Source organism: Megalops cyprinoides, chromosome 1 (genome assembly GCF_013368585.1).
Source record: "Megalops cyprinoides isolate fMegCyp1 chromosome 1, fMegCyp1.pri, whole genome shotgun sequence".
NCBI classification, from domain to species: Eukaryota; Metazoa; Chordata; class Actinopteri; order Elopiformes; family Megalopidae; genus Megalops; species Megalops cyprinoides.
Genome location: NC_050583.1, coordinates 11,320,952 through 11,330,936, shown reverse-complemented (window position 1 = coordinate 11,330,936; position 9,985 = coordinate 11,320,952). Strand labels below are relative to the sequence as shown.

General features: G+C 47.7%; 1 protein-coding gene across 1 annotated transcript; it reads left to right on the top strand.

Moving 5' to 3' along the window:
• The first annotated feature begins 681 nt into the window (after positions 1 to 681).
• On the top strand, positions 682 to 8,794 carry dcaf15 (DDB1 and CUL4 associated factor 15). Its single transcript, XM_036539406.1, has 14 exons — positions 682 to 797; positions 2,139 to 2,236; positions 2,353 to 2,491; positions 2,730 to 2,836; positions 3,177 to 3,319; positions 4,360 to 4,521; positions 4,693 to 5,295; positions 5,685 to 5,776; positions 6,077 to 6,199; positions 7,161 to 7,243; positions 7,426 to 7,530; positions 7,867 to 7,982; positions 8,209 to 8,260; positions 8,728 to 8,794. Exons 1-14 carry the CDS (start codon positions 702 to 704, stop codon positions 8,768 to 8,770), a joined length of 1,962 nt encoding a protein of 653 aa, XP_036395299.1. The 5' UTR covers positions 682 to 701; the 3' UTR covers positions 8,771 to 8,794.
• The last annotated feature ends 1,191 nt before the right edge of the window (positions 8,795 to 9,985 follow it).

The window sequence follows — 9,985 nt, the reverse complement described above, 5'->3', positions numbered from 1 at the left end:
AATGTACAATATTTTTTTTTCCTGTGCATGAGGGAATGCCACAGGTGTGTGCCTAATAGACATGGGAATGTGCAACAGTAATGATACCTGAGTGTCTTTGTTTTAGTTTTTGATAACTGATTACAATCAAGTCTGCCTCCTCTCTCCATCATGGGAAATGCTAATAGTATATCCAGTGTTTCAAAATGGGTATCCCGGTGAAACGCCTCTTGTTGAACTTCCGGTTAGCACTGAAGTGATGAACTTGTATCTGATGTTTGTCATTCATGGTGCAAGGCTATCATTTTCTGCCCTAGGTGGAATCAGTTACTCGCTTTTCCGAACATATCATTGACTCTCAAAAGGAATCCACTCCCAGTGAAAACTGGCACCCCTTAAAAATAATGTACTGTTCGACTGGGACTTTTTTTGGACCCTACTTAGTTTTAAGAACCTAATTTTAAACGCACTGAACTGTAACTATTAAGGGCAGTAACCTAAAACTGATCCAAGGTCAGGGACTAGGGGTGAATCTACGTTGTACGAACGATGGCTGATGTAAACCAATCAAATTTATCCTGGTCCCCCAATGGTGTACGTAGTTGGGGTTTGATTGATGGCTAATGTGACGAATTGGAGGACCAAACTAAGAAGAATAGACCAATGGGAAATCGGTGTGGGATGATGGGTGGACCCGCCAAAGAAGCACTCAGCGGCCGAAAATGGCGCCCAGCTCGAAATCAGAAAAAGATGAAAACAAACAGAAAACACAGAGGAAACGGAAAGAACACATAGTGAAGCTTCTCAACCGTGGAAAGGTAAACACTGGCCTTTTCGTGTACTATTTATCAACGACTGCCGCAAAATCCTTACCATGCTTTAGAGACGAGAGATTAGTGTTTTCGGCATAAGCGGTAGCTAAAGCTAGCTAGCCACATCTGTCCGGCCAACCATTGTTTAGAGAAAGCTGTAATTTTGTTGAACCTTTAACGTTAACTTCCTGATCCTGACATATATCCAGTAAGTAGCTAACATGGCTATTATTGTTGATGTGTTAGATTGTCAGCTTTTTTACATGAGGCCATGTGAAATTGACTTGTGAGTTAGCCAGGCAGTTAGCCTAAATCACAACCGAACTTCTACAATTTTTCACATTCTGAACGGACATAGTTGTCTGGTTTTACCGTAGACAAATAGTAGCGAGTTGCTTTCTCGTACGAGTTTGCACAAAAGTGAGTAAGCTAGCCGCTTGCAAGCTAGCCTACATTAGTCTTTGTATGTCGTTGATACAGCTTGGAACGTTAGCTAGGTGTGCAGAATTTGTCTGGAAGTAGGACTGAACTCGATTTGACGCTTGCTTTTACTGGGTTCGGCTAGTAGAACAGTCAGCTAAATAATAAAAAGGTTGTGAAATCAGCCGACAAAGTCATAACCCAGCCAGTCTGGTTGACTTTCTAGTTAGCTAGATACATTAGCTGGCTTAATTGTGAAGCCAGTTTTTTTGTGTGGTAGCTTGTTACACATTTTGTGGTGGCGTGGTAAACACCCTTGTTCTGTGGTTATCTGCCTTCTTCAATGCACAGCGTTCTGCACGCGAGAAAATAACCTGAAATGTTCTAGCACGTCTCATCTGTGGTCTCCTTGTACAAACTACCCACACAAGGCTTGGATGTTGGGCGTTTGCCATCTTGGACCGGAATCAGAGCAGGCCTGTCCTTAAAGGACACTGGCTGGCCTGCTGCTGTGTGTTTGGGTATCTACCATTCCACTTCGTATTCTGTTTGTCAGTGTTTGGTTTGTAAAAGAGGACCTATGCTAAACACTGACAAGCCTGACCCAGGCATGGAAAACTGTGAGCACCCCAGGTCATGTAGCTTCCAGTTTAGCTTATCATTAGTCCAGAATTCCCTTTCAGTCAAGGTGATCAGCATTACTGATCAAATTACCCTTTTGTATAATCAGGAAGTATCAATTATTTTCATAGTAACATATGCATTTAACTGTCATTCATTTATCTCTGTCTGTCCCCCTTTCTAATGTCTTCCCCATCAGATAACGTAACTCTAATGTTTTAACACCCACATCTGAACACACGGTTATATTTATGTTACATGACCTACTAGTGCAGTAAAAACAAAGGTGGTGTTTTTCCCTCTCAGTTGTCAGGTCAGCTCTCGCAGCGTTTGTTCCGGAAGCTTCCTCCCCGCGTCTGCGTACCCCTCAAGAACATCGTCAGCGAGGAGTTCCTGAGAGCTGGGTGCGTGAGGCAGTTAACCGGCAGCACATGTCTCGCTGGCCTCCGTTTCTGTCATTCAGATTGTCAGCTTACCCCCTCGTCTCTTGCCAGTCTTAATACACGTGTCTCATCTGCAGGCACATTTTCCTGGGTTTCACCAAGTGCGGCCGCTATGTGCTGTCCTACACTAGCGACTGTGGCGAGGACGACGACTTCTCCTTCTACACCTACCACCTGTACTGGTGGGAGTTCAACCTGCTCAGTCGCCTCAAACAGGTAACAGTCTGGGCTGCGCCCCCTGTTAGCCCTGTGTGGCTGCCAGTGTACTAATTGTGTATCTTTGTGTGATCTTAACAGTACAGCACACTCAGTAAATGCGTGTTTGTTGAGAGAGCTGATTCTTACCCGAAAGCAGATCGATGCACAGTGCATGGTTAAATAGTAAGACCTAAGCAAACAAATGGTTCATGTATGGAACGGCTCTAACCCTGGCATCACTGTGTCCTTTTTGCAGGTGCACCATGTGCGATTGTTTGCAGGTGAGGATATCTACAGTGACCTCTACCTGACCGTGTGTGAATGGCCCAACGATCATTCCAAAATAGTCATCTTTGGCTTCAAGTAAGATCACCCGCTTCTTTGAGCTAGACTGTCTGTTTCATTGCATACTGGGCCTGCTTGGAGCCTTAGGTTGGACAATAATGCCAATGAAACCTGGATTTTGTACCCTACACAAGGAAATTTCTTGTTTGGCTTTCATGTACAGCTTATGAGATTCTGGTAGTATGTCATGACCTCTTTTTAAACGTCAGTATTATGGACTGGAAGCACCTGGAATTTTGTGTTTTTGTATGGGTACATTACCAAGCTTTTTGCACTTCACTGCTTTAAAATGCAGAGATGTCTTTGTGCGTGCATGTGCACTTATGTGTGCGTGCCTGTGTGTGTTTGTGTGTGACAGCACCCGCAGCTCCAGTTCGGTTCTGATGAACCTGATGATGAGTGATGAGAATAACCGGGATATCTACATCACCATCGCCTCCATGCCCCCCTCGAGGCCCTGTGCCCAGTGCTGCCCCCCACCGACCTCCACCATACGCACAGGTACTGCACACGCTCTGCAGGTACGCTCTGCAGGTACCGCACGAGCTGCCCGTGCGGCTGCTGCTCCTCCACTGAGCTGAACCGGGAATGACATGGCTGTTCTTCACCTGGCTCTGTCACACACTCTTTCCCTCTCTGTTTTATACTCACACACTCTTCCTCTCTCTCACTGTCACACACTCATATACTCACACACTCATTCCCTGTCTCTCTCTCTTATTCTCACACATTCCTCCTCTCTCTCTGTGTCACACACTCATACTCCCAAACTCATCCTTTCTCTCACTGTCTCACACTCTTTCCCTGTTTCTCTTTAATACTCACACACTCTTCCTCTCTCTCACTGTCACACACTCATATACTCCCACACATCCTTTCTCTCACAGTCACAAACTCATTCCCTGTCTCTCTCTCTCATTCTCACACATTCTTCCTCTCTCTGTGTCACACACTTGTACTCACACATTCTTCCACTTTCTCACTGTCACACACTCATACTCACACACTCTTCCTGTCTCTCCCTGTCATGCACTCATACTCCCAAACTCATCCTTTCTCTCACTGTTACACACTCTTTCCCTGTTTCTCTTTAATACTCACACACTCTTCCTCTCTCTCACTGTCACACACTCATATACTCCCACACATCCTTTCTCTCACAGTCACAAACTCATTCCCTGTCTCTCTCTCTCATTCTCACACATTCTTCCTCTCTCTGTGTCACACACTTGTACTCACACATTCTTCCACTTTCTCACTGTCACACACTCATACTCACACACTCTTCCTGTCTCTCCCTGTCACGCACTCATACTCCCAAACTCATCCTTTCTCTCACTGTTACACACTCTTTCCCTGTTTCTCTTTAATACTCACACACTCTTTCTGTCTCTCTCTGTCACACACTCATACTCCCAAACTCATCCTTTCTCTCACTGTCACACACTCTTTCCCTGTTTCTCTTTAACACTCACACACTCATCATTCTTTCTCTCTCTCGGTCTTGTGTGTTCTGTGACGTCGGCTCTGTGTTCCCGCAGGAGGCGGAGAGTGCCTGGAACACGGCTTTGTGCTCAACTCGCGCTATCAGGTGGTGTACCCCTTCCCCACCTTCCAGCCGGCCTTCCAGCTGAAGAAGGACCAGGTGATCCTGCTTAACACCAGCTACTCGCTGGTGGCGTGCGCTGTGTCTCTCTGCCCAGGTAACCACTCCCTATGCTACTGCACACCAGTGTCTTCCAATGGCAAAAGCATTGTAGTTAGCAACCTTTGGCTGCTACTGTAGCTAAATAGAACTGATGTGTTACTAGTTGCTTGAGTGGTAAGTTTTGTACCTAACAGCGTGTTTGTCTTCTGTCTTCCCCCTTACTCAGGCGAGGAGCAGGGGGAGTCTAGTCAGATCCTGTACAGGAAGCGGGCGGCCCGATCGGGCCCACCCCCCGCTGGCCCCCCCTCCTCCGCTCAGGGTTCACCTGACAGCAGGCCAGATTCCACTAAGCAATGCCCCTCCCCAGCCTCTCCTGACCAATCGCAGGCCGCAGCCCGGGCCCGGGAATTTGCAGCAGACATCTTCAGAAGAGCCCAAGGGAGGGCGGCTGATGCCGAGAGACCGGCCGAGGTGGGGAAAAGAAGTGGAGAGAGGGGGGGCGACACGGAGAGAGTATCAGAGGCAGAGAACGGGAGCAGAGACAGAGGAGAGAGGGGCGGAGAGAGGGACTCCGAAAAGAAAGAGGGCACGGACTCGGACAGGCAGGGGGATCGTGAGGCTGGAACTGAGAGCACGAGCCCTGGACCATCGCGGGGGCCGGAGGACACCGTTCCCTGCGACACTGTGCTGTCACCGTCTTCTACCTCGTCGTCTTCCTGTCTGTCCCCTCGCTACCCCCAGGACCCTGTCTCCACAGAGCCTGGCTACGTGAACTACACTTGTCTGAAGTACTGCCTGCAGCAGCCAGGCGCCCCAGAGCAGGACAGCGGTAAGCGCACACCAGAAGGGAGTTGCTTACATTCACAGAAACAAGTCGGATCAGTGTTTGCTTGACAAAGCTGCAAGTCACCTTGCCTCAGATGAAGATCTTAAACCTTGCCATTGACCTTCCAGTGTTCATGAAGACTGTTCCTTTGTAGTATCTGTTTGTGACTCCTGCTCGAGCCTCAGTGTTGTTAAACATCTCGGTGGGCGCTGGGCACGTGAAACTGCATTTCTTGAAGCTGATCGGTGTGACAGCAGCAGATCCAGGCTGTCACGCATACCTCAGTATTGCTGTTAGAGGAAGTGGATGTGTGCAGTGTTGTCGATTGTGGAATCCGGCCTTGTTCTCATTACCTTCTGTTCCGGCTCTCTCCCCTCTGCCGTCTCTGTCAGACTATGAGGATGACAAAGTCCAGCTGCCGTTCAGTGTGACTGACCTGAAGGGCCGCAGCCTGCAGCTGGTTACAGGACAAAACCACGGCCAGGTGTGTATGTGTGTGTATACAGGGGATTTTATTGCTTGGAGCAAGGGGCGCGTCATCCTTGCTAGTGTGTTGTTGTAAAGGATCGCCCCCCAGCCCCAGTTAAAGTCTATGTCAAATGAGTGGACCATCCCTGGGGCAACTGTTGCTCTTCAGGTGTAGGATGCAGGATGCAGAGGCCAGTCGCCACCCTGGCTTACCTTTCGCTTTCATTAGGTTTCCTCTCTCAGACTTTGTGTGGTTTGTGCTGAGAAGTGTAGAGGTATTGAATAACGCTGGGCTGACTGTGTCTCTGGGACGCAGTGCGTGTGCGTGGAGCAGCTGACTCTGGACTTTGAGTACGTGATCAACGAGGTGATTCGGAACGACGCTTCGTGGGCGCCGCAGTTCTGCTCCTTCAGTGACTACGACGTGGTCATACTGGAGGTGAGGCCGCAGCTCGGAGACACTCGCCCCCCTCTCGAATTCAGACCCGCAGCCTCGTCGTGTTGGACGCTCACCCACTGTACCCATCACACATCCTCATCATCTCAGACCCTCACCCAGTGTCCCCGTCACACATCCTCATCATCTCAGATCCTCACCCAGTGTACCCGTCACACATCCTCATCATCTCAGATTCTCACCCAGTGTAACCGTAACACATCCTCATCATCTCAGATTCTCACCCAGTGTAACCGTAACACATCCTCATCATCTCAGATTCTGACCCAGTGTACCTGTCACACATCCTCATCATCTCAGATCCTCACCCAGTGTACCCATCACACATCCTCATCATCTCAGACCCTCACCCAGTGTACCCGTAACACAGCCTCATCATCTCAGATTCTGACCCAGTGTACCCATCACGCAGCCTCATCTTCTCTGATACTCACCCAGGGTTTGAGACATTACATATTACATTACAATACATTACATTACATTCATGTAGCAGACACTCTTTTCCAGACCGACTTCCAGCACAATATAACGTAAGTGTATCCATTCAATTTAAATGAGCAACAGTGTCAGACCAGACTAACAACAACTCCCAGACCAGTGAGTGTGAATGTGGCGAAGGGTGAGAGCAGTCACCCCACCCGGCCTCGAACCCAGGTCTACGGGGTGTCAAACCTGCAGCTTGACTGCAACACTAAAGAGCCAGGCTTGTTAGTATGGCAGTCAGAGCGCATACTCAACTGTAGTGACAACACTCTGTCACAGTGAACATGACACTATTCAAGCCCTACCCCAAGTTAACTTGTGTAGTCTGACAGAAACCAAGTATAGAGACAGGACAAGGGTGGCATGCTAAATGTTACCTTCCAGGCTGCTGAGTGGGAGCCCTCAGCAGCAGTCAGTGACAGTAGGTTCGTGTCTTAAACAAGTCTCCTCTGTGTTGCAGGTGTGTCCAGAGACAAACACAGTGGTGATAAATATCGGGCTTCTGCTGCTGGCCTTCTCCAAAGCTGAGGAGGAGCACTGCAGGTGTGTGTCTGTCTGCTGTGAAGGTGGAGGTGTAACCTTAAGCAGGAAGGCCCTCTGATTCAGATTATGAGATGAGTGGCATTTCTGTACCTGGAGAGCTCCTTCGTGTGTTATTGAACAGCGTTGAAACAGGCTCCCCCTGCTGGGCGTGAGGCTAACTGCAGGGGTTTCTGTGTCCTCAGGCCCAACACCTACCACTCCAGCGTGCAGGTGTGCTGGGACCTCAACACAGGGGTGTGTCGCACTGTGGGCATCGATGACCTCACCGAGGTGAAGGGCCAGACCAGGTCAGTTTCGTTTGCCAGGATTTTTCTGTGTGCTGCTGTGGAGCAATGCCGTCCTGTCTCGATGTATTTCTTTTCAATGGTCAGTGTTCAGTCTAAAGCAGCTCTTTTGTAGCTGTTCTGAGCTAAAACACACCACACTCCCTTAAGAAGTGAAAGGAGATATTGTATTGTAGCGGCTGATGTTACAGCGGGGATTTCAGTCCACTAGAGCATAATTTTGTATGTGTAAACCAATCCTGTTTGAATGCTGCCCCACCACTACACCTGTGTGTGTAGACATTAAGCGTAAGGCCATTTGCCTGTTGTGTGAATGGCTCTGTTTTTTCCCTGCTTCAGCGGCAGCGTGTGGAGCTCGTACAGGAAGTCCTGCGTGAACACAGTGATGAAGTGGCTGGTTCCAGAGAGCAGCTCCCGCTACATCAACCGCATGACCAACGAGGCCCTGCACAAAGGTGCCCTTTCCCATAATGCTTTTCTCTTCAAAAAAAAAAATTGGTCTTTTTTTTTCACGAAACTGGTCAAAATTAACAAGAATTTCGAATGTGATGTGCTTGGTCTGGCGTACAGCGAGGCCATTTGATAAAGTAGGATTGAAGAATTGACATTCCTGCAGCAAGGTGTGCATTTGTGTGTGTGTGGGAGGGGGAAAAAAGGTGACTGGCTCTGTTTGTGTTTCAGGGTCATCCCTAGAAGTGCTGGCTGACAGTGACCGAGGCACCTGGATCGTGCTGTGAGGGCGAGCGACCTGCTCGGTGACAATGATGCATATTTGCACACAAATACACACACACACACACACACACGTACACACACACACATACACACACACAGACGCGCGCACGCACGCGAGTTTAGTCCCAATAGAGGACGCCGCCTCTCCTCTGGTGTATTTCCCAGTGGCCAAAACCATTGTGGCTCACGTTTCCTGTCATTCACAGCTCCTTATTACGGACGTTAGATCCTGATGAATTTCCAGTACTGAACTGTCAGAGACAGTGATACTGAATGAATTTTTTTGTTTTTTTTTTTTTAAATCATATTCTGGGTATCAGAGTATTATGTTTAGCGTCAGGAAAGCGCCTCCTCAGTTTGGAGCTCTGGTTAGTTTCTGCCTCAGACAGCGCAGTTGTATGATGAGTTTAGCATCAAGACAGTCATTTCCAGTGACACACCCTCGTGTGTGTGTGTGTATGTCAGTCCCACAGACACCCTGCAGACCCCCCTCTCAGCTGGGCTCTGAACAAAAGCTGCTCCTGCCGCCTCCTCGTTTTCTTTACTTCATTCCTCGGTTTTAGTGACTTGAGAATGATTGTTTTGTTTTGTTTTGTTTTGAGCTTGACTAGTGCCAGAGCTCACTGGTAGATCTGCAGCAGTAGTCTTGACTTCTGTTGTTTTACACAGCTGTTGTCTCTGCTGTTGATGGAACAGTGGACTGAATAGTCTCTCTTGACTTTTTGTTAATGTTTTTATTAAAAAGGAAAAAGACTGACTCGTATGTATGTATGTGTGTGACCTTCTCTTAATTGCTGCGTCTGGCTTCTCATCCCCTGCCTCCCTCTCTTTCCCTCTCCCTGATGTATACCCACTGACCTGAAAGTTAAGTAGACTGCCCCTCAACTGCTGCCTCCTCAACACAGTGTCTTTGGCCTTTTAACAAACATCCTTGCGTATCACGATATCCAAAAATGATTGTGTTCTTATGGTCTTTGACAAGGCATTTAAAACTTTAGGCTCTTAATGTCATTGTAAAAGCTTGCAATTTCCAGTTATAGCTGGGAAGAGAATGGGCCAGGACTATGGCTGCCAGTCCAGTTAGAGATAAAGCAGTTGTGTGGACTCCTCCAGACCCTCCCTCACTGTCCTTGGTCTGATGGTGCAGTACCTTACAGCAGCCCATTGTAGAGTTCGCAGGTCCTCACAGGAAAAAGAAAAAATAGTCCAGCTTCTACATGTTGTTACTTGAAGGTACAGTAAATAGTCGCAATTATGCCAGATCTTTTCCTTTGCTTCCACTATATGTTTCAAAGTTACTTTTTCCTTTTGTGTCACAACTCCCAAAAGTCTGATATTCTATAAACCAAAACCACTGCAGGCTTTTTTTTTTTTGCACGCGGGACTATTGGATTTGTAATTAATTTATAACTTACAACTAATAACTGTGGAAGTAGAAAAATCTTAGTTCCATTACCTCTTAGATGCGCACACAACTGTCAACCATCTGGTAAAGACAATGCCCTCTCCTCATCATATAGAAACCCTTCCTTCTCTATGAGGTTTATTTTTCTCTGTCTCTATCTCTGCATGGTTCTGAAAGTGTACATGGTTCAATCTGATTCTAAGTACTCCTCTTCCTGAGGACGGAGCACTCATTCAGAGAACGCAAAATACCTTAACCTCACCTACCTTTGCCTTTTTAATCTGCTTATTTCAGTTATTTGCTAATGGGAGGAGGAGT

What these genes read in the sequence shown, in the direction of transcription:
- dcaf15 (XM_036539406.1), top strand. Translation starts at nt 702, where the DNA reads ATGGCGCCCAGCTCGAAATCAGAAAAAGATGAAAACAAACAGAAAACA. An exon ending in GCTGAGGAGGAGCACTGCAG is followed by an intron (nt 7,244 to 7,425) that starts GTGTGTGTCTGT and finishes CTGTGTCCTCAG; the next exon opens with GCCCAACACCTACCACTCCA. An exon ending in GAGGTGAAGGGCCAGACCAG is followed by an intron (nt 7,531 to 7,866) that starts GTCAGTTTCGTT and finishes TCCCTGCTTCAG; the next exon opens with CGGCAGCGTGTGGAGCTCGT.